This window comes from Micropterus salmoides, unplaced genomic scaffold (assembly GCF_014851395.1).
Source record: "Micropterus salmoides isolate LMB-PRFRI ecotype aquatic unplaced genomic scaffold, ASM1485139v1 Ms_hic_scaffold_4, whole genome shotgun sequence".
Classification (NCBI taxonomy): Eukaryota; Metazoa; Chordata; class Actinopteri; order Centrarchiformes; family Centrarchidae; genus Micropterus; species Micropterus salmoides.
In genome coordinates this window covers 19,384,067-19,408,021 of record NW_024043372.1, presented here as the reverse complement: position 1 = coordinate 19,408,021, position 23,955 = coordinate 19,384,067, and the positions used below count along the sequence as shown (strand labels likewise).

The 23,955-nt window shown below is 41.5% G+C and overlaps 3 protein-coding genes and 1 long non-coding RNA gene across 6 annotated transcripts; 3 read left to right on the top strand and 1 right to left on the bottom strand.

Annotated features, from left to right (window-relative positions):
- The first annotated feature begins 49 nt into the window (after window positions 1-49).
- ddi2 (DNA-damage inducible protein 2) lies at window positions 50-10,370 on the top strand. Of its 2 annotated transcripts, XM_038695821.1 has the most exons (10): window positions 50-347; window positions 1,151-1,280; window positions 1,757-2,080; window positions 2,171-2,297; window positions 3,178-3,305; window positions 4,083-4,211; window positions 4,637-4,740; window positions 4,906-5,098; window positions 7,426-7,474; window positions 7,784-7,883. In XM_038695821.1, the coding sequence occupies exons 1-9, from the start codon at window positions 210-212 to the stop codon at window positions 7,434-7,436; spliced, it is 1,284 nt and encodes a 427-aa protein (XP_038551749.1). In that variant the 5' UTR covers window positions 50-209; the 3' UTR covers window positions 7,437-7,474; window positions 7,784-7,883. The 2 variants fall into 2 exon arrangements, with proteins under 2 accessions (XP_038551749.1, XP_038551747.1); XM_038695819.1 differs by lacking the exons at window positions 50-347; window positions 1,151-1,280; window positions 1,757-2,080; ... (2 more) ...; window positions 4,083-4,211; window positions 4,637-4,740 and having other exon boundaries at window positions 5,007-5,098; window positions 7,784-10,370.
- A 704-nt stretch (window positions 10,371-11,074) lies between these two features.
- On the top strand, window positions 11,075-15,028 carry si:ch73-15b2.5 (rho guanine nucleotide exchange factor 19). Of its 2 annotated transcripts, none has more exons than XM_038695817.1 (12): window positions 11,075-11,429; window positions 11,514-11,675; window positions 11,746-11,804; window positions 11,890-12,173; window positions 12,417-12,577; window positions 12,648-12,800; window positions 12,901-13,030; window positions 13,149-13,223; window positions 13,429-13,521; window positions 13,632-13,780; window positions 14,567-14,731; window positions 14,818-15,028. In XM_038695817.1, the coding sequence occupies exons 1-12, from the start codon at window positions 11,197-11,199 to the stop codon at window positions 14,876-14,878; spliced, it is 1,725 nt and encodes a 574-aa protein (XP_038551745.1). In that variant the 5' UTR covers window positions 11,075-11,196; the 3' UTR covers window positions 14,879-15,028. The 2 variants fall into 2 exon arrangements, with proteins under 2 accessions (XP_038551745.1, XP_038551746.1); XM_038695818.1 differs by having other exon boundaries at window positions 11,079-11,429; window positions 14,807-15,028.
- On the bottom strand, window positions 14,872-18,903 carry cplane2 (ciliogenesis and planar polarity effector 2). The gene is made up of 5 exons (XM_038695823.1): window positions 18,541-18,903; window positions 17,075-17,227; window positions 16,709-16,833; window positions 16,438-16,577; window positions 14,872-16,138 (listed from the first exon to the last, which is right to left on the bottom strand). Exons 1-5 carry the CDS (start codon window positions 18,668-18,670, stop codon window positions 15,916-15,918), a joined length of 771 nt encoding a protein of 256 aa, XP_038551751.1. The 5' UTR covers window positions 18,671-18,903; the 3' UTR covers window positions 14,872-15,915.
- LOC119885674 lies at window positions 16,068-16,883 on the top strand. Its single transcript, XR_005441379.1, has 3 exons — window positions 16,068-16,131; window positions 16,475-16,594; window positions 16,752-16,883. It is a non-coding gene; the product is annotated as an uncharacterized LOC119885674 (long non-coding RNA).
- Window positions 18,904-23,955: the final 5,052 nt, after the last annotated feature.

Below are 23,955 nucleotides of genomic sequence, written 5' to 3'. Positions count from 1 at the left end.
ATCAGGCTTTTACTCAATAAGTGCAAAGCACTCACAGTCTTTCGGTGCATTAGTAGTTTCCCCTTTGACGGTATTTTTTCTACAGAAACACGTCTTTAAAGTGGGAGAATCCAAATAATAATCGGGGGTTTTCCTCTGTGAAACAAGGAAATACATAAACCGCATTCTGTTGCAGCGGGTTTGTCCAGTGGTCCTGCCCCGAAAAAGCGATGCTGGTCACCGTTTTCTGCGCGCCGAGGGATCGCCCAGAAACCACCTTCGCCCTCGATGTGTCCCCGGAGCTGGAGCTGAGAGATTTTGTAGCCCTTTGTGAACTGGAATCAGGAATCCCGGCTGGGGAAATTCAGGTGAGAGCCAGGCTAGCTGTAGCCAGAGAGCTAACGTAGCTAACAGCTAGCTAGCTGACGTGCTAGCATGAATCGGACTTTTGCTGTTTTGATTGACGGGGTGTTGCGAAACTTAAGTTATCGGCAGACACGTTTGCCGACTTGTGTCGCCAACGGTTAATAACGGTCACACACAGTCGGCTTTATCTGTGGGTGGCCTTAACATAACCTAAAGGCAACCTAATGACTTACTAACAGATAGAAATGATTAGAATGGGGCAAAATAGCATGTGAAATGATTAGTCAATCGATTGATTGATCAGTCAGCAGAAAATTTAATCTGCAACTATTCTGTACAAAGCAATCCTTTGGTACTGTCTTGGAAAACAGGCTCCTAAAATACCTCACCTCCCTTTCATTATTAATACAGTTTGGTCTGTTATGAAATATGATTGTGGGCAAGCCAGAAACTGAAAGTGAGGGTGATCAGGTGACGTAACATTAACAGTGATACATAACCTTGTAGATCTAGGTGGGAAGGTAGTTGCTGCAGTCAGATAGACCACTGGAGTTGCCAGCCAGTGAAACTATATAATATTTGCAGTCTGATGTACTAACCGAAAAGTAGAATTTGCTAAATCAAGTGCCACCTTATAACTGTAGCATTTGTTTGACGGCTGTCCTGTTTGATCCAATGAAATCTGTGTTAAATATGAGGCTGAGTTTATCCAGTCATGGGGATCCTATGATCAAAGGAGGAGCAAGGATCTGTAAATCTTCTGTATGATGATATAAAATATCCTTCTGTGTTTTTCCATGAACAGGTCACATATGTAGAACAGCCCCTAACAGACCCCACTCGTGCCTTGGGGACCTACGGTGTTAAGGACGGAGATGTGGTGGTTCTCAGGCAAGCTGACAGAAGACCGCCGCCAACTCAGCCAGGCTTCCCAGGTAACATGCTCCATGGTTAAAATGATGATGAGAGCTATTGATATAAGTGAGTTACTGTACATTAAGGTCCCATTAAATTAGGTTGGGATTTGACTTTGAGAAGGACTTGAATTGAGAGTTAAAAAAAACCCAGGAACAACCAAAAAGACATTAATCTGTAACAGTTTGTGCTTGTTTCATTACTCTTTAAAGTTTTTAGCATTTTCACAATGTTGTTTTACATCCACATACATTCATCCAACCTGTATTACTGCTTCCAGCTCTAGTTAGTAAAGGTTTTTTTGTTGTTGTTTGTTGTTGAGTTGTCATGGGAGGGCTTTGCCTGCTGCCTCAAAATCAAGATAAGTCATTGAAAGTATGAGGAAAGTCAGTGCATTTTACAGGAAGAGAAAGGGGTAAATCATCTATTTAGTAAGCCGAATTTTTGTACACGCAAGTTGCTAACCTCTCACCGCTCTATCCTTTGTGCTCCTTAGGTCTGCCCCATATTGACTTTCGTTCAATCACAGTCCCCGGCACATCTTCTTCAACCAGTCAACGTGGTGCCATAAGGCCACAGCAAAAGCCTTCGCAGCCGCCCCAGCAGCTGCCACCACCGCAGCTGCCGGCCCAGCAACAGCAGCCGCCACAGCAGCACGATGCACAATCTTCCACGCCAATGGCCTTTCGCGGCTCCTCTCCTCAGGGGCTGGATGACCCTGCCTTACTCCAGCAGATGCTCTTATCCAATCCACACGAGCTTTCACTCCTCAAGGAGCGAAACCCGCCACTTGCTGAGGCCCTGCTAAGCGGAGATTTAGGTTAGCAAAAAAAAAAGCTGTTGATGTCACATGCCATGATTTGTTCGATTCGAAACGGTCAAGTTAGTGTAACTGTCTATTTTTCCTAAGAGCGTTTCACCAAAGTGCTGCTGGAGCAACAGCAGGATCGAGCCAGGAGAGAGCAAGAGAGGATCAGACTTCTGACTGCTGATCCTTTTGACTTGGAAGCCCAAGCAAAGATTGAGGAGGACATCAGGTATGGTGTACAGGCCTCATAATACCCCTCATCTTCATTATGGGACAGCCTTAGTTTTACTTCACTAATCAGATATTGTGATAATGATATTTGAGATTGATTGTACAATTGACCCTTTGCTAAGCCCCGCCCCCTTAGTTACTGTTGCTAAGTCCGACAAACTGTCGCCGCTGCCACTGTCTTTTACAGCACTCCCCAGAGAAATATTGTCAAATTTGTTGCGATCTCAGAAAGAAGCAGACAGTTTTGCAGTTGCATTATACATTTGAAGGTTGTCTTGTCAAACGGACGTGAAAAAAATGAAAGATCTAGCCTACCAATCACACAGTACAAGTGAACCACCGCATCCCCTGACATTTGAGACAAAAGACAACAATATTAAGGATCAACACTGTTCCTGTAAAGCTAGGTAGGCTCCTATTCATTATTACAGTCATTAAAAAGCAGAACAGTAGGGTGTTTTTTTAAATTACATTCAGTAGGAAGTTAGCTAGCGTTAGCTAACTAATCATTACATTAGAAACAATCCACAGCCGACATTTTTCTGGATTTAATTTAGGAAAGAGAATAAATCGTACTTCTCCTATCAACCTCTCTGGGTAGCAACTGTAACTATTACAAGTGCCTCAGGAACAGCGTTTGACCATATCTTAGAAAAATACAGCCAAAAAAAGCTAGAAAATGCCTCGTTTTGCATTAGAGTCAATGGAGCGCAGCCATGAAAGTGTCGAACCTCAGTTAGAGCGAGTTCTATACTGCGCTGTGATTGGCCAGCTGTGTATTCAGGGCGTGGCTTAGCGAAGGGTCAATTATGAACTAACAGAAGGGAAAATGGCTTTTTCACCGAAGTTTCTTACCCTTGAATTTGTGCATATTTCAGGCAGCACAATGTGGAAGAAAACATGACCATTGCTATGGAGGAGGCCCCAGAAAGCTTTGGACAGGTGGTTATGCTCTACATTAACTGCAAAGTCAATGGGCACCCTGTGAAAGCTTTTGTTGACTCAGGTAATCAGCATTAAATCCTGTGTGCCACATAGTGGTTTAGTTTTTCTTTGTGACAGATAAACAAGATAGCAAACAACCTATTTAGTTCTCTAATTTTCAGATGTATATACTGTATTCAAATAATAGACTGATTCATTTGAGGGTAGGCTTTTAACTTGGGAGAGTTGTATCCTGAACTGAAATATTTACTGTAAAGCCCTCAGTATAGTCTCCTGTATCCATTACCCTCAGATTTGAACAAACACTTATTGATATCATCTGACATTTTTTCTCCCATTGTTGTGAATTATTTGCACCTTAAGTGATATTTAGTACAGGAATATGTTAGTACAAGATTATTATCTTGATTAGTTTGCTTAATGTCTTTACCACCATTTCTAATCTGTGGTTTCAATATGCTCAGGAAACATTGACGTTTATTGCACTTTTGCACCTTAAATTGTTTTGACTTGTTTAAATAGAAAAGTCAATAGAAGGTAGGCATCAGATGTTTAACCCACCTAAACTAGCTCCTTTCAATTTAACAAAGCAGAGGTTCTAATCTAAGCTTGTTCTGGATGTCCAGAGAAATAGATCATGTGTGATCTCATTCCCCTCGTGATCATTATGAGACCAGTATTATGACTCAGCCAAGATCATGAAGAGTAACGTCATCCTGGAGCTCAGAAATATGATACTTATTGTACCATTTGGATTTCCACAATTGCACAGGCCATTTTTTGATGTTTTGGTTACGACATTAAGCATTTTGTAGAGACTGACTTTTCTTGTTTTTAGGAGCCCAGATGACCATCATGAGCCAGGCCTGCGCTGAGCGCTGTAACATCATGCGGCTGGTGGACCGTCGCTGGGCCGGGATCGCCAAGGGAGTGGGTACCCAGAAGATCATTGGCAGAGTTCATTTGGGTGAGTGTCAGGTTTTCCTTGAGCAACACTGTGTTTTAACGCAAGTCCAAACTAGTTCCCAGAAAACCATTAAGGGATAATTCAGTTTTTGTTGACTTTTTGCCTACTTACAATCAGTCAGACAAAGTCGGCATGCAGTTTGAACATGTGCTGAATATAGCCTAGCTTAGCACAATTACTGGGTGTCTTTGAGTCCACTTCCGATTTACTCCCACCCATAGTTATGGTTTGAAATAAATACTTCAAATAATCATTTAGCTGTTGGTTATAAAACAAAGATATAAAATGGTGTTAGAGATTGTCTGACTCGGGTTAGGTAGAATAGTTTTCCCAAATGTCTTGAATTTCTTCAACTGAATTCATATTTATGTCTGCACAACATTTCATTGTTGTTTAAGTTGTGTTGTCTTGTTGCACTAAAATAGCTCAGGTCCAGATAGAGGGGGATTTCCTTCCTTGTTCTTTCTCCATCTTGGAGGACCAGCCAATGGACATGCTGCTTGGACTGGATATGCTGAAGAGACATCAGGTGTGAGCCCCTTTTTATCTGATCAGTGTTCAGTACAATGTTGGATTGGATGTAATCACATAATACGGGGGGTTACATTTTCTGCTATGTTCTGTCTCTGTATACTGAATTTACGGGAAAGTTGAAGAATATCCAGGAGCATCACTCGTCCTGTTTTTCCTATAGTGTTCGATCGACCTGAAGAAGAGCGTGCTTCTAATAGGCACTACAGGCACTGAAACTCGCTTCCTGTCTGAGGCCGAGCTGCCAGAGTGTGCCAGGCTGGCATACGGCGCAGAGGGGCGTGAAGATGCCCGTCCCGATGAGATAGCTGACAGAGAACTGGCAGAGGCACTTCAGAGGTCCATACAGGAAAGCGGTAAGAAACAGTCTCCCATCTCTGCACTTTCAGCCTGTTTTTCATTGGGCTTTTTTCAGCTCAGGTAGAACTACATTTGCATGAGCCACATAAAGCTTCTTACTCTCAACCCCATTTATGCAGTCATCTGAATTTTCAGTCACATGATCACTTCATGTCATCACCTCTGCAAATTGAATGTGCTTTGTGTGAATAAGAAGGGGTCAAGAATTTGAGAGAATAAAAGCAAAAGCAGATAAATTATATCTTTGTTGAGATTGAGCTTTTTAGGCTTAAAGGGAAACACATGAATGTCTTTGCTTGTTTTCTGTATGTAGAGTATCCTTGGGTAAGGCAATTAAAATCAAATCTTATTTCTATATGATAGTTATTGAGCTAACTCTGCATTAGCAACCATTATCTCTGTATGATAGTTAGTTTGTTATTTTAATACTCTATTAGCAGGCATACCACAGAGCAGGCCTTGCCTGCTTTTTAGCTGTGCCCTGTGGAGGTGATGTTATCGTTGTTTACTGCGTTTTTAAACACAATCGAGAGAAATTTTGGAGAACACGCTTAACCACTGATGCACTAATGGCTCCATTATCACGTAATGGAGCCATTAGTGCTAATCAACAGTACTGACTGTATCTTACTGCAGTGAGTTCAGCATGGACTGTTTAATGTTGTCAGAGTCTGTGTTGGACAACAGTGCAGATGGATCTCTGTAGGTGGTTTGAAGTGCTTTTCACGCATTCCTTCAAAGACACATGTAGTGCTAATAAAAACGTAGGCGGCTATTTGTATGAGCAAGATTATCTTCCACCGACCATTAAATAAGACAATTTAGTACAATATCACAGCAGCACTACAGAAATGCATTGCAAGAAAACAGTCAGAGACCTTTTCTTATAATTCTGATTTCTGCATGAAAACATTGTTATTTGATCTCGTTATCATGAATAAAACATCTTGTAATTGTGAAATGGAATATCTTGGATGGATAAGAAAGGGATCCGCTGGTGGGACTGTAATCTAAATTACATTGCCAGAAAACTGTTTGGGTCCAAGTTTACTTCAGGGCATAGTGTGCTTTTCACGGTTACGCTTGAACAGAGACTAAAAATGCTTCCACTGTGTTGACAAACTAATGACGATACCATCAACATTGCTAAGTGACCTTAAAACTCCCAATGTTTCAAACCAAAGACATACACCATGCAAGTTAAACCGGGTAGCATTGGCAGAGTCATGTCAGTCAAACTGTTTTCCCTGATTTGTGAACTTTCTAATAATATTAAATGACAGTGTCAGAATTGCCAGAGTTGTAAAATTGTCTTTGTACAGTTCAGTCAAACTGCTTGCTCCGACACAAACGTTAGCATGGTGAGCTGCTAAAAGTGTTTGTTTGTACCTGGATGGTGTCATGTCATCTCAGTGTTTGGGCAATATGACAACGTTGTCCGTCATACCGTTTATACCTTGCTAGCTTTCCCTTCTGTCCAACCATATCTCTCAGTGCATTTGGCCATTGTGGCCAATGTTGCAAATAAATGAGCAGGACTGCTTTATGCCAGTGTTGTATTTTTAGGTGATTTTAGCATGTATGTGATAAAGCTTCTTGGTTTTTCCTGTATTTCATTTACTGGATTAATATGTAAAAGATATTCTTGTTTTATCCATATAACAATATTGCAATATAAAATGGCATTCAGTGGTAGTTTATCCGTATCTCCCACTCCTACCTGGGTATTAAAGTTACCGTCAGAGTTTGACTGTGAGAAGAAAATGGGGATTTCTCAACTTGTTGAGGTGTGTTGAATTTTGCTTGTAGAAATACATTTAGGATTGTCAGAATCATGTGTTTCCCTTTTAATGCTTTTCAAGGCTTACATGAACATTTGTGCTATTGCCATTGATGCACTTAGTGTTTTGTTGCTGTTTCCATTGGGCAGTCATGTCCAGTAATGGCTGCACATTAAAAATGGAGAGCAAAAAGCAGCGGCAGTAGAGTTGTGATGAGTTCAGGCTCACGGTGAAGCTGCGGTACAGCAGCCATGTTCTGGAATGGGGCAATCCTCCGATACAAAAGAGGCATCAGTCAATCAATTGTGGTCTCGATTATCATAGTTAAGTGATTTTTATCAGTGTCCTATTGGTTCAGTGACAGGATATGCAATTATGCAGCGACATCTCAGGACATGGGCTCAAGTTGTTTTTGGATGACACTTTTCACATCTGCGTGTGTGAAAAGGCTTATAGGTTGGTGCATGCTCTGTGTGTGACCGCTAACTTTCTCCGTCCCTTTGCATGATGTGTGTGGTGTGTGTGCCCTAACCCCTGAGCAGGACAGCACTGATGCATTTGGAGACAGCTGGAGAGGGCCCTACCAACCAGGTACTGCAAATTCACAAGTCCATTGCCAGTGCTAAGTCCATTGCTATTTATGTCTTTTTATTTTGCTGTTATTTTGCTGCTGGATTGGTTAATTGATTTTGTGCTTTTGTTTCTACTCTAGTCATGTATTTATTATGAATACATATAACTGTTTAAAAATAGGAAAAAGTAGCAGAAGTAACACACTGCATGTGCAGTGGGTATTCAAGAGTTTCAGAAAGGAAATTTGTGTTTGGGGTTGTTTCCTTGGATGTTATGAAAATGCATTTCCTGCTGTTTAATTCCCTGTCATATTTTCTCTTACAATAGACACTGCAGATGGACAAACTACCTCACGGCAGCCCCCACCATTTACATTACCCAGAACCTTAGACCAAATGTCCTCATCCACCTCCCCTTCCCAAAGCCCTTCCTCTGGCCAGCCCCAGACTCTGGATTGCTCTCAATCTGCCCCGGTCGCCATGGAGCAGGCCTCAACAGCACCAGGGCTATGCCAGGACCCACATGGCCTCCAGGAGCTTCCTCTGCCTTCATCTCCAGCAGAGGATGCAGGTTCAACACCTCATCAGGTCCACCCTTGCCCTCTGCCTGTCCATAGCAACTCCAAAGTGCCCCCAGTACCCAGTCCCGCAACAGACGTCCTCAGTACATGTACCCCTTCTGCAGACATGACTACAGTAAACCAGCCTGGAGCCGCAGAGGGGGATGCTGAATCAGATGAGGTGGTGAGCAGCTCCGTGCTCCCCCATCCAGAGGAACTTTCCCCCATTCAACCGATGGAGCAGGAGGCAGCTGAATCTGACACAGCTGACGCCACTGAAGCCCGTCCGAGTGCTTCTATTCAATCCGACTTGGTTGAAATGGAGTCCCCCACTGCCTCCCAGGGTGAGGTGTCCTCTGAGAGGGACCAGCCTGAAGGAGAGCACGGCTCCAGCTCCGACAGCATCCCCTCGCTGGCGGCTGCTCTGATGGAGCTTCACGAGCTGCTGGTGTCCAACAACCGCGCTCAGAACCAAAACTGCAGCACCTCCTGCTCCCCGTCACATCTGTTCAAACAGGAAACAGACGACGTGGTCCCCGAGCCACGCACCCCGACACCCGAAAACACCCAGCCCATCCTCTCTACTGCCAACACAGCCGGTGCAGAACCAAGCGATGCCAAAGCCAACCATGCTGCTGCTGTTGTGTCTGATGAGGGACCATATAAGTGTCTCACGCCTGACCTCCCTGACCAGGATGAGCATCTGGCCGGAGATTCAGCAGAGACCGTGGAGGGACAAGGACCACCGCAGCGTCCAGACAGCACCGGGGAGAGGAGGGCAGATAGATGCGGGCAAGATGAAACCAATAACATCAGCATTTGTCAGCCTGAGCCGGAGGTTCCTCCTGATACTGTAGGGGACCTGGAGTTCAGGGAACCTCCCGAGGGGCAGCATGGGAGAGGGGTTGCAGATGGACGAGCCTCTGGCACCAACACCCCAGACACTCTTGGCCTCCAGACTGAGCACACTTTTCTCAGCCCTCTGTCTATGGCAGTGGGCTCCCCTGAGGAAGTCTCTAGCACCTCCTGCACCTCTTCCCCTCCTCTTGCTCAGGCTCCCCAGCTTACATCTCCATCTCCTCATCTCCTTCCTCCGCATCCCTTTATAGAACAATTTCCAGCTGAGCACATCCAGAGAATCCAGGCAGCAGGGTTTTCTGCCATGGAGGCTGCAGAGGCACTGGAAAGAGCCCACGGGGTTGTAGAGCTAGCTCTGCTGGCACTACTAGCCCGCAGTATCACTGTGCCCACCTAGACTCATAACTAGTCCTACGAGTCCCCCACCTCCCAACTCATCTGTCTTATTTATACCTTGTTACTGATCCAGATGTCTCGGTCCCTCCTTAACAAGGGAGCACGTATAAACACAGGGAAACTCTTGGTTTGTCGTCCAGAATATCCAAGAACAAACAGGACAACTGGTAATACTTTTCTGGATATTGCAGATATGTGAGGTGTGTTTGCATGCAGATGTTTGGGTGCCCGCCCATTTCATTGGTTTTTAGAGATTTGGTATGGTAGATTGATTTTTCTTCTTGTTTTGTCGTCCAACATTGACGCATTATGGATTGCTCAATGTATGATCGAACCATTAACCATTATTACCCTTTGATATGTCATAAAAGTACCGTTGTTTAAGTTGTGGAGCATCAATAAAAAAAAGTCTCAAAATGGATTGAGCGATACTCCTGCTCCCCGTGCCAGAATAACTCAATGTGGTGAGTTTCATATCATTCAGCATCCATACGGATATTGGAAGCAATCTGCTGATAATTAAAGCAACATGTTGATTTTACTAGCCCCTTCAATTTACAAGTCAGAAACCAAAGATGGCAAAACTACATCGTGGGAACTGCTGCAGTTAAGAAGGGTTGATCATTTTTGACAAAGTTTACTAATAATTTCTGCAGATAAGTTGAAACCCCCAAATACATGCCAGTTACCACAGTGAAATATCAAGTGAGTCACATACGACATATGATCCATAGATGGCATTTTTTGGTTCAGTGTGTGAATTACGGAAGGTATCTTGTACTGTATGTATCATTCTCCACCGTGAGAGCTTTGCCATGTGTAAATTACAAAACAGTTTGTAGATCCTGATCAGTAAGTCCTGTAACCTTGTGTCAAATCATCATAGTGCGTTTGTGTCTTTAAAAAGCACCCATTTTAATTTTTTTTAAATCTGTTAGAATATGGACATTCAAGTTTTGTCAGTTATCATATACATCATATATCAAGTATTTTAATGGCTTTGTTTGAGTCACATACCAACAATGTTCAGGCAGATTGAATTATCTACTTTTATCTTGTATGGAATTTTAAATTGCAAATAAAATGGAACTAGTGTTTGTACACTGTGTGAATTTATTTTCTCACGTCCTTTAAATAATTGCAGTTATGGCTGTATTATCCAATCCAATCAAATGTTTTCTGTATATACAGTAGCAGGTAAAGTTCAGAAATGACTTATTAAACCTGTGGATGTGAGCCAGCTAGTGTTCCCATTCCACACCACATGCTAACTTTACAAAAAAATCAGTGCCTTCAGCTGTTTTATGAAACAGGAAATGCTACAATACATACACCAATGCATGTCAAACTGCAGCTTTCTAATGTCACTACTAGGTGTTCAGAGCTTACAAATCCATCCATCCTCCGACATTCTTTTTTCAACTGTGAGAGGCTCCTCCAGTTCCTTTGTGCAATGCATTGTGGGAATGTGTTTTTTGAATAAACTTTAATTTGCCACCATTCCAATGTGGACACACTACTCAAAACCTGCTAATGATTTGGGAAGCAACGAACTAACTGTTCATTATCAACTAATCTGCAAGTCATTTTCTTGATTAATCATTTGGTCTGAAAAATAGTGAAACAGTGTAAAAACCAGAACTATATTATATTTACCACCATACAAGACTGAAAACCAGCAAGCTGCCATTTGAATTTATAATTTGAAACTGGGACACAGCTGGAGTCTCTAGAGGCTTGAAAAAGAGCCACACCTGGTTCCAGTTTTTGTGATTGCTGCTTAGTTCAGACTGCATTCAACTGAGATCGTTTAATCAAAGTGGTTCCGGGGCTTCAGCAGATAAATACGTGCACCCTGGCCTGAGTTTTAAAGTAAGGATCCTTGGTGGCAGCTTTGGGTGAGAGAACAGTTCCGGACTAAAGCGCTATGGCTCAGTTTGACTGCAGAGATGAAAACAGCCACTGTTTAAGCAGTAGCATTGTCGCTAATATACCCTCCTGCTTTGAAAAAAGTCATCCAGCAAATATTTTGATATCACAAATCATGAAGACAAGAGAGCGGATTCCTTCAGGGTTTTCTCTAGAAACCGGTGGTGGACAAGACACTGGAGGCCTGCAGGGGACTTCAGGTGACTCTCTGAACCAGCTCGAGGGTTGCAAGTAAGGACCACATGGTGCATCTGGAAAACTTCAGTAAATTGTATCTAGGATTATGACAAAGTGATCTTATATATTTTTTTTTAGTCCTCCAGACATGTCTGCAGCCTTCAAGTCAATGGCCTTAATGCTCACATGGGACTTGAAAAAAATTAACTGTGCACCTGTGCATGAACTGCTCTCAGTACCTATACTTGAGGACAGCCCAACTTTGCCTCCCTTAGCTGACCAGGATAAAACGACAGAAAGGTAAGAGGCTAAAAGTCTTTATACTTACTGTAATTTATCTAACTAACGAGTGTCTGCTCAATAAACCCAGGGCAGCAGGTCCAGCTAAGGGGCCGAGTGGACCTTTCCGGTCAAAGTACATTTGTTTTTGTAAGTTACCTTTCTCCTTGAGCTTGTTGCCAGTCATTGAATAGTGTAACATCATATCAATGCATGTCTTACTTTTGCTCTGCAGCCCCACTATATCAAGACTACTGTCTACAGGCGGTGAAAGATGACCTGCACAGACTGAAAGACAGTTCTGTGGCTGAACTGATAACGCCCCAGTATGTGCAGCGTCTGCAGTCTCACTGCTATACTCGGGTTTCGTCTCCTCAATTAAGCCCTCGTGAAGCGACTCCATCCCCACCTCCCCACCCAATCAGGGTGACGCCACGCACCCTTTGGCAAGATCTAGATGAGGTGAAGGCGTCTGGCCTGCTCAGCAGCTTGACCACCAGAGAGCTTCGCCTTCAGGAGGTGTTAAAAGCTCTTCTTCTTTACACAATCATCAACACCGTATTCTAGAGCAGCATCTAATATTGAACCAAGTGACATTAAAATCTTAAACATTTTCATGGGATTTGCTGACCATAAGAAACAGAAACATCAGTCTCATCCCTTAACTGTTTATAATGCTCTTTAACTTTAAGGCTTATTGTGACGGTGAGAGTTTAGGAAAAAGACTTAATTCTTGATCGCTTGTTTTCTTCCCTTCTGAAGTCGATGTTTGAGTTGATCGGCTCTGAAGCGTCTTACCTAAGGAGCCTCGGAGTTGCTGTTGAACATTTCTATGCGTCGACGCCACTGAAACGGACTCTGTCTCAAAGGGAGCATCACATTTTGTTCTCCAACATTCGCCACTTGATGGCAGCCAGTCAGAAGTGAGAGCTCCCCTAAATAAATAATTTGAACTGGTTGTGTTGGCTTATGCTGAGCTGGCGTCTCCTGTAGGTTTCTGATGGATCTGGAAATTCGCCTGGGGGAGTGCGCGTTAATCTCTCAGGTTGGAGACGTTGTACTCCAGCACTGCCCAGAGTTTCACAGCCTCTATGTGCCATATGTGACTAACATGAAGTACCAAGAGACCCTTGTCACCCAGCTGCTGTAAGTTTTCAGTTCTGAAGTTGGTGGCGCTCCAACTCTTCATTAGACCTTTTCAATCACATCTCTCCTTTTTTTTTTTTTTTTTTTTTTTTTGTTCAAGGCAGCAGAACAGAAACTTTCTATCTTCAGTCAAGAAGCTTGAGAGTGACCCAGTGTGTCAAAGACAAAGCCTCAAGTCATTCCTGGTCCTTCCCTTCCAGAGAATTACTCGTATTAAACTCATCCTAGAGGTAGGCATCTGATTTGAATATGCTCCTGTCCTACTATATACAGTATATAGATTCCTAACTTTGCATGACAAGTTTCAGAAGTCAACTATGGTTTCTGTTTGGTTTCCCTTTGTTTCAGAGCATCCTGAAACTGACGGACCCAGGCTCCCACTCAATTTTAAATCTTGAAAGGGCAATAGAAGCCATCCATGAGGTAAAACTCTCACTCTTGTGTGTTCAGGTAAGTACATTCATGCTGAGACGAACTGAACAGGGTTGTGAGCAAGTTATTGGAAGGGAGTATTGTAGTGTGAGTAGCTTTTAAAGAAGAAAACTGGGCATACAAATGGCTTAGAAAGTAAACTCTGAATGTGTTTATTTTAGATTTTTTTTTTAAATGTATCACCATGTCTAAACAGATAGTGATGGAGTGTGACAAGAGGGTTCGGAATTTGAAACAAATTGAGGAGCTGCTCTGCCTGAAAATGCTGCTGGATTTTGGTAAAGTTAAGGTGAAGTTTCTCTCCTCTCACTAAGATTTCTAACAGTCTTTATGACTCGATTCTGTTATGTAACTGCAGATGGGAATATATTCTGACTGACCGCCTTTTCCTCCATGCAGTCGTTTCCTCTGGTCGTAAGTGGGCGTTTTCTGGTGCACCAGGGTGCCATGAGACAGCTGACTGTGGAGGCAGCTCACAGCTCAAGACTGTCATTCATCAGCGTCTACCTCCACCTCTTCAACGACCTTTTGATCATATCCTCGAAAAAGTATTTGACAAACTCATTCTTGCCAAAATTGTTGCAATTGACCCTTCGCTAAGCCACGCCCCGAATACAAAGCTGACCAATCACAGCGCAGTATAGGACTCCCTCTAACTGAGGTCCGACACTTTCATGGATGCGCACCATTCACTCTAATGCAAAAGGAGTCGTTTTCTAGAGATAATTTACACACACTTTTTTTCGCTGTATTTCTCTAAGATGTGGTCAAACACTGTTCCTGGGGCACTTGTTACAGTCGCTACCCAGAGAGGTTGATAGAAGTGTGATTTTTTTTTTTTTTTTTTTTAATTCTCTTTCCAAAACCTAAAATTCAGCAATTTCGGCTGTGGGTTGTTCCTAATGTAATGTTAGCTGTGTTTCCTACTGAAATATAACTTAATAAAGCCCTACTGTTCTGCTTTTAATGAATAGAGGCCTACCTAGCTTTACAGGAACACTGATCCTTCATATCGTTGTCTTTTGTCTCCATCGTCGGGATACGGTGGTTCACTTGTACTGTGTGATTGGTAGACTTTAGCTTCTATCTTTTGGGGGGGCGGTTCAACGTCCTTTTGAGTCAGTTTGACAGCCTGAAGACAACCTTCAAATGTATAATGCAGCTGAAACTGTCTGCTTTCTGAGATCGCTTTTTCCAACAAATCTGACAATATTTCTCCGGGGAGTGCAGCAATAGACGGTGGCAGCGCTGACAGCTTGTCGGACTTGGCGAAGGGTCAGTTAATAAGTAAAATCATGATCGCCTCAGCTTATCGACTCATTTGTCTGTGTCAGGGATCAGAGGTTCACAGTTGTGGATCATGCTGAATTCCCCGCACATGTGCACCTGGGGCATCTGAAGACTGAGGCCCTAGGTCTCCCTCCAGACTCCTTCCTGTTACACCTCTCTCGAAGTCAAACCAGACAACCGACCGCCATGATACTTGTTACACACACCAGGTATGAGTGGACATCTCTGTAGTAATACGTCTCTTAGCAGCATGTCATCCATCTGATTCCTGTCTTTTACTGTAGGTCAGATAAAGAGGCATGGATGAAGGCACTGTCCTCCAAACAGTGATGGAAACATGGTTCTTTCATTTTTAGATCTCCTACATCAAACTTCGGTGCTATTTTACTTTCACCAAAAATATATTGCTTGTTCACGCTTAAGATTTCTTAACTTGCACTTACACATGTTTTTGACAATGGCACTCTAGAGTACAACATGAAGCATTTAAATATGCACTGAATGTATCACAACTGACTTGTTTTTATTGGGAATAGGGTTTTTTGTATTTTACAGGCATCTTTTAGATTTCTAATGAGACTTTCTGACCTTTATCAGATCAAAAATGACAATGAATAAAGATGTAACAATACTTATCAGCCCGAGGTCTTAATGTGAAATGATGACAAAATATTGAAGACAATACCTGTAAGCGAATGTTTTGAGTATTGGTTTTTCTGAGATACTAGATATAATTAACCCATGAGAAATTTTGGAAAAGGGAGTGTCCCAAACAGGTCATTGATGATGCAAAGTGAGGAGGTATTGGGGTGGACTGCAAATTATGTACTTAACTACAGGCACTCAATAGCATTAAGAACAAGCCTCTGCATTCAACTAACACAATACTTACAATCACCAGTATTGATTTTATTGACACCATACTCATTTAACTGAATAGAAGTAGTAAATAATAAAAATATATCTATACACGATTGTGTACATAGTGGGCAACGGCACTCGTTGGTCAATTCATCCAGCAAACACTCAAAATACAGAATACTTTGGACCATGAAAAGCTAGGTAGACCAGTACCAGACAAATCCTGATTTCGCATCCTGGCGATGCTACTGTACAACACCTTGCTGACAAAAGATGGGAGGGTTTAAGAGACTTCAGAATAATCAATCTTGACCGCAGTGGTTCTCGCATTAGAAGGCATGCTCCCCTTTTTGTGTTTGGTTTTTTTTTTTTTTTTTTTGGTTTTCTTTTCTTCCCCCTTCAACAGCTGAGGCAGGAATCTGAAGCTCTCCCAGATCAGCTACTAACTACAATCCCTCACAGGCAGACACCCAGGGACTGACCTTACCTGGAGTCATGTTCACCTCAACTACCTCTTAATCATGTTCATGTATTAAAGTAGAGTCACTGTCTCCTGCTGTGAATGGTGGCGGACGGATCCGGCTGTAACACAGTCCTGATGCCACAGGTTCTCTGCCAGGCAGTTAAGAAGGGGAGCTACGTCACCAAGCCCATCACTGACCTCCCCGCCCATACGCAGCACCGGCAAGCTCCACATCTCCTGGAAGTCCCTCACGTCTCTCTCTGCCACGTCACAGTGCATGAAAAGGTCAAATCTGAAGCAAACATTAAGGACAAGTGTCCTTAGCCAAAGTTAGTCATACGCTCATGTGTATTGAATTAACTGATGACAAAAACTTTAACAAATCAAAGCTAAATATTTTTCTTATCTTATGGCATAACATAGCATGTGTGAAGTGTTTGAGTGCCATATCCCATTTCACATCCAGCTGAGTGGCTCAGTATGTATGTAAATACCAGAGATTTATGTATGTTGAGTTTTGGGATTTAGGCTAAGCCCTCGACTGAAACTGGAAGTCAACGTGCAAGTTTTAAAACAAACGCAAAAGGATACTTGGTGCCAACAACCAATTTCACAACTTGACCCACAGATGTCCCGCTCCATTTGTTGATTTGACTGGACAGATCATCAAAGGATGTCCTGTCGGTGAAAGAGAACAGGAACAGGACAGCGTCCACTTGCTCCTTACAGGACTGGAGGACAGGGAACGGTAATTTGACAAAACATCTGGTGTGATTGTGTAAAGGGCATATATTTTTAAAAAAATCTAAAACAATGTGAGTGTAGTCCTTCAGTGTGAAAATACTTTAGATTTTATACATACTGGGAGCAAATGGTCAAATCTACGCAATGCATTCTCTCCACAGTCCCACAGCTGCAGACGGAAGAAAAGCACCCTGCCGCCTTCTGTCAGCTTCACTGGCCAATACACCACTGTCGTCTCAATACCTTAAACAACAAAAGATAATAGGTTTTTAATTGTACAAACTACTTTCAAAACAACAGAATCTATTCAAAGTCAGAAAATGGTCAGTTTTGCACAATTACCTCACTTCTCTGGTTTATAATCTACAGTTCTGGTATGTTGCCTCTACTAGAGAAACCCTACAAGCTAATTAATATAAGGAGAAGCTGTTTCGACTGTTGCTATCAGCCTAACATGCCTCGTCAGTGTAGAGCAGCGACGTACCTGTGGTTTCATAGTGCATGTGAGGAATATTCCTGCCTGCAAGACGTGCAGCAAGAGCGGTTTTCCCGACCCCACTCTTGCCAGAGATGAAGATCTTATAATGAACTGTGTCCACAGCTACATGTGGGGGCATCACAGGAGACTCCAACAGACCTGGTTAAACAAGTTTTTAGACCATGTTATGTCATTTTATTTGTTTTGTTTTGTGATTTGCATCTTGATTGTCCAGTAAAAAAAATTGAGTCAGGCTTGTAACATGCAACTGTCTTTTAACATTGTTCTGTTTCCCCTTTACACCCAACGAAGGTTAAAATGAAGGGCAACTGGACTTGGTTGAAGCTACTGGAAAACGTTTCGTCCCTTATCCAAAGGACTTCTTCAGTTCCTCAGTCCTTTGGATAAGGGACGAAACGTCTTCCAGTAGCTTCAACCAAGTCCAGTTGCCCTTCATTTTAACCTTCGTTGGATAACTATGACCTGGATGACTGAGAATCTTCATAGACATCTTCCCCTTTACACAAACTCAAACACAAGTCATAATACAATATTTGCATAGCCTCATAAAGGTGTTTACAAATGCTACCAAGACTCTACATCTATAGGCTATAATGACAAAGCCAACGTCATTTCTTTCTGCTCCACAAACAATATCCCGTCCTGGGAGGTTGACTTTAAATAAATATTTTTTTAATAATGTACATTTATGACGGCCATTGTAGATAAGTAAATAAAAAATACATCTGGAGGAGGGGGTAATATTCCGAGAGAAAAAAATAATTCCCGAATATCCGAGATTAAAGTCGTACATTTACAAGAAAACGTGAAAGTCATTGATAATACAAGGAAAGAGCGGTGCAGACATAAGAGGTGGAGCTTTCAGACAGTCGGGCAAGATATGAGGGACTGCAAGAAAGCCACTCGAAAGCATGTGTCGCATCTTAGTCATTTATGTCTGCAGATCTTCCAATTTATTTTGCTTTTGGGTTTTGAACAGAAGGCAATCTCTCGTGGTTGGTAAAAGTAGTTTATATATGACGGTTGTTGTTATTAACATGTGCATATCCTGCTAATAATAGAGCACAGAGCCAAGAGGACAAGCACGTCTGATAAGTAGAATTTCCCGAGATTGTTGTCGCAAATGTATTACTTTAATCTCAGAAATAGATGATTTCCCCCCCACCCCGGAATATTACCCCCCTCCTCGTAATTATTTTTAAAACCTACTAATACGCCTTTGTTTATTAATAATTTGAAATGCACATTTATCTCTCAGCCACTTTCTGTGACTGCTTCTCACTGAAAGCTCAAATTATGATCAAATGTCTCCGGTTAAGTCTGTAAAGTGGTAGCATGTGAACGTTTCTTAATCACAAACATTGACTATAGTACAAATTTAGTGAAATACTATGCTGTATAATCAAAGCATTGTATAATTCAACCAAAATGGTACGGTTTATTTATCATACCGAAGTTTTTGCGTCTTTTCTTGTGTAGAATTTTGCTGAAATATTCTTTGCTGTCTTTGCATCGATGCCAGTCAGCTACTACGATTGATCCGGGAGGAGGAACTTGTGCCATGTTGTTATCGCTGGTCATTCTGCTCAGCTAGCTAGTACTTAACTCTCTCAGCACAGTAAGGTAGACCGTAGAACCTACGGAAGGCGGCAACACACTGTTCAAACTATTGCAAACAGTGTTTTCTAACAATAAAGCTCTTTAATTATAACAACTGCAGTCAGAGAATGTCATTTAAGCCTCAAAGTGCAGCCACAATGGATGTATAAAGCCACCTGATAGAAACTTCCGTAAACTAAATCGTGTCTTGACGACCGCCATAGATACGTGACGTCACTTCTTCTTCTGGTTTCATTGTCGGTTTGCAAACTAGCTCAGACGTGCAGTACCGCCACCCACTACGACTCGAGACCAAAGAATGGCCGGTGTTGAACAATGAAAAAAGATAAATATGCATACTATTATAACAAATAACAGAAATTTGTATCAGTTGTTAAACAACACAAACCTATAAATCATGGATACAGATTTACAAAATCTGAGAGTTCCAAATTGAAAGACATGACATAAAATACAGTGGTGGGAAAAGTATTCAGATCCTTTGCTGAAGTAAAAGTACACAGTGAAAATTCTCCACTACAATTAAAAGTAGTTTCGAAACTTTACTTAACCATAAAAGTATTTATTATCAGCAAAATGTATTTAAAGTATGAAAAGTAAAAGTAACATGAGCTCAGAAAAACAACCCTGTTTCAAATTTTGTGACGATGCATTTTCCAGCTAATCCAAGTAGGGGGCCAGGGGGATAAATACTTTAGTTTAAGAAGTAGGAGAATTTTCTCAGCCCGTAAAGATCACTTCATCCTTCAGTTTATGAAACTCTCACCAAATCAGGAGATATATGGTTATTACAGGACAAGAAGGGTGTTGAAAAGTAACTAGTAGGCAAATGTAGTGAAGGAAAAAGTTTATTTTTCTCTGAGATGAATGGGAGTAAAAGTTTAGGATAGCCCAGGATAGCCCAGGCGATTTTGTTGCCATCCAGTGTGAACTCGCTGCTGCGCCAGTTGTTGCATATTTCCCTGATAAGATGTGGTGGATCCCACGGGCAGAACACTCTGATATCATCTACTTCGAAGTATGGCTAACGGTTACCAGCACCCTGGTCACAGCTTAAGAATAAGCACTCCATCCCAGCCTTCTTTAGCTCACAAACTGCCTTAAACAGCAATGCCTGAAGCTGGGTATGCGGTATGGGCCCATTAGTGAAGCAGTATCCGAAGAGTTGCTTCCACTCCTCGAGCAGCCCACTTACCATGAATGCAGATGCATGGCAGGCAACATGTGAAGTACGCTGGTCTTTACCAAAATCTTCAAAACCTTTAATCCTCTCAGCAAACTCATCATAGTGGACTGCCTGTTTAACAGACATTTCATCAGTAATGATGGCACATACCTTATCCACGGTCTCTGTGGTCTCCATAGCCTTCTTCATGTTGGCAAGAATATTTTGGTTGAAGACAGGTTTTAAATCAATGGACTTCAGAAGCTTCTGCACTGTGCGGACAGATGGCATAGAAAACACTTCGAACAGTAGCCTGTAACACTTTGGACTGGTATGTAGCATAGCCAAGAAGAAAGCTTTGTCCTTGAGCCTTGCGCTGAACCATACGCATCTGTGTACCCACAAAAGCATAGGCTTTGGCTGGTAAGAGTTTCTTCAACTGTTTCATCACTGACTCCTTATTAACACCTGCCTTGCTCGTCTTCTTTAGCCGGTTCAGATCTCTCATTTTTGCCTTCAGCTTGCACACCTGTGATGTCAGACTCCTGATCTTCATCTTCAGGGCACTTTCCTTGGCAGCAGCTTCGAGGTCTGTTGTCAATGACGTTGGTGGCAACAGTGGTGTCAGAGCCACTGAAGATCCTCCAAGGGCAGCATCAGGTGCAGTTGTATCTGTCTCTGAACCAATAGGTTGTTGAACACGGACTGCAGTGGATGAGCCTGCATTTGAAAGGTGAACAACATGACTGCATGTAAAACAAAAAATCACTTTAGATCAAAACAACAAGGTATTACTATGACTTAACACTATGACATGGAATGTGATAGTGACTAAGCTTCCACTCTAAAAGGGATGCTGTGAATGACATCTCAAAGTCTCCCTGTATTTATACACTGAGAATCTTACGTTTCTATGGTGGTAACTCTTGACACTTCTTTGGTGGCTTTCTCCATAACTCCATATTCAGTGGGGGTGGTGGGTTCAGGGCATTAGCACTCCATTTCAATCCTGCATGGCTACAAGATCAATAGAAAATAGATAAATATATTGCCCCAAAATCAAGTATTAATTAATGTTTATGATTTTTCTGAAAGCAATTTCAATTTGACCGTGATATTTTTTCAGTAAATACATACAAATTAAATGGTCTCTTGAACTGGCTGTGGTGAAAATGTGCACTGCACACCCTGAAGCTGTTATGGAGCCACAACCAGCTCATCTCCATCAAAGATGCATTCCTGAGATTCTACACCCATTTGGCACACCTGTAAAGATAGTATGCCTTTGTTTGTTCATTCATTTAACTTGTTGGCTACATGACAATTTCAATATTAAAATGAACAAGAATGGCTGAGAGGAATAGGAAGAAACAAACCAAAGGGTAGGGCTACATTCATTTTAAAACAGGAAGGGAAAGTTCAGCCTAAAGGCAGACTATTTAGTGTCAAGCTTTTTTCAAGGCTGATTTTGGATCAAGTCATCTTTTAGCATTCAAAAAAATTCACAAATTCAATAATGGCATTGCAGGTAGGTATAAAGGTGATACCTCTACAAACTACATAGTTGGTCTGGTGCAAAGGTCAGTTTAAGGTGGTAATGATTAGATGAACTCTAGAACTATTATTATAACTTTTAAAGAGGTTTCTAACTTGCTCTAATAAATCTAACCAGGATTTTCTTCACAGGGGATGGGGAAGTTAAAAGATTTCATTAGATTTCTCACTACAAGTAAGTAAGACAGGTAAGAATAAAGTGAACTGGGTTATTCTATAATAGACAAGTTTCCCAGCCGGTATTTGTAAGTAAAGACAGTATAGTCTATTAGGTTCAGCAGTAGGCCTTATATTTTTTAACATAAGCAATGTTGACTCTACAGAATGTGGGGGAGCGGATGCTTTGATGTTTAGATTGTTATCATTATTCACCACCTTATAACAAAGTGGTGTGTCCTCCTGCCATAGTCTTAGCTTTACAGACAAAAATGATTTATCTCTGAAATAATTTTATTCATTATGCTTTATGAATATGATATTTATCCAGAAGACATAACAATTTAATCAAATCAACAATTTTACAGTTCATAGATTCATTGTTGAACATTGCTTTCTGTTCGTCCACTTTGAATTCTCTTTCGCAGTCATTGTCCTGTAGCATCTGTGCTGTGCCTTATGTGTCTGTGTGTTTAGTCTGATGTTGTCCCATTGGCGTTTTCAGTCCAAAACGGCGGCAGCGCCATCTGGCAGCGGTTGTCAAAGAAATAGTTGTCTGCAGACTGAAAACCTTATTGGGCAAACACCCTGATGTAATATAGTTAATGTTTTGCTTCTTTTATTGTTAATTTAGCTCCCTTCCTTGCCGATTATAACTTAGCAGTTACAATCTCTCACACCAACATGATTTTAACATTATTGTTGAAAAGTCTTTCTGGTGTCCCAGGTGTCCAGACTTGTTCCTTGTTCCTATTGTGATCTCAGCCTTACTTAAGGGAAGGTGTTACGTTATGTTGATTATCTGTGATATTAATGCTTGGTTGGCCAATAGGGCTGCATCCTCATTAACTTCCTCTTTTTAGTTTTGTTATAACAATGTACAAACAATTGAAGTTAATTTACAAGCATATTTTTTCACCAACTAATTACTACATTTGGAACAACAAGAATATTCAATAAAAAAATAAATCACTAATTGTATTAGTTAAACAGCTTGTCAGTGCTGATGGTCAGTTACTAATGTATGAAGAATTCCTCTATGATATATAATATATAATATGCAGTGGTTTTTGCCAAAGAGTGTGCTGCAACTTCTTAGGGGTTCAGCTGGTCTCAAGGATCCAACCAATTAATAGTATTAAATTCCTTGGATAAATTTACATTACTAAAAATAAATGTTTAAATAAACACATCAGGAACTGCATACAAGGTATAACTGACTCCAGACCGACTCTTGGACTTCACTTTATGGAGAAATCAATTGGCAGAAAATGTGGCTTACTGTAGATAAATTCTGTCTCATCAACAAAGGAAAAGAGGTTTCCTTTACGATATTACATCCTATATATCCAGTAAAAAAGACGTTTGAGATATTTAGAATAAATATTGAGTATTCTTGCACTTTCTGTCAAGTATCAATTAGTCATTTGTTTTATCAAAGTATATACTCAGTCCCTGTAGTTTGTGGTGTTGCAATTACGCTTTTATCTGGCCTAATGTGAAAAGCAGTCACGGTTGTGAGTACACTTTAGACAGAGTTGCAGCAGACGTGCTAATGAAGTTTCACAAGATTTGTGTACATTTATTTAAACAATCATTTACAGGTTTCTGTGCCGCCTTAAATGTCACATCACGTTAACAAGACTATCATAGAAAACCACACTTTTAAAAACTGTACAGCAATGTTTCCAGGTTCGTTCAAGTGCACTGCATTGGGGTTTCTCACATTTTCGATAGACACGAATGGTGCATTGTTAATTCCTTTCGCCACCGGCAGATGTCGGTAAACTCCATCGTTGAAATCATAGGTTGAGCAGTCTATGGTTGAAATATAGCATGCAGAGAGGAGCACTTAAAGTAGCCTGTGAGCTCTGACAGTCAGGACCCCACTGCTCTCCATGGCCATGGTCACAGATGTGGGGTCCACATTCGATGGTAGATTGCATTGTTGGGACAAAGTGTTTGTGACAGTGCCGTCTTCTGCCAGCTGCATAACAAGAGCATAAGGTGTGAGAACAGAAGGAGGGCAGAAATTACTACTGTGGAAAAGTTAGGCTTATTTTATACACTTATATTATTTAATTTTACACATTTTCCTTGCCCTATGCCTAATCCTTCAGTTATTTTAAATTACAGTTTCATCTTGTCAAGCCAATAAAGACTTTTTAGATTTAGAGACACATGCAACTTTTATTTCTTAAATACATATACAGAGATGCATGCAGTGGTATAATTTATTATTAGATTTTTAGGATAAGAAACATTATTACTCTCATTCCACATGAGAACACTTTTATTTCACAGTTGATCAATCCACAGGCCAAACAGCAACACTGGAGTGACAGCATGCTTTTCTGACAATTAACCATGC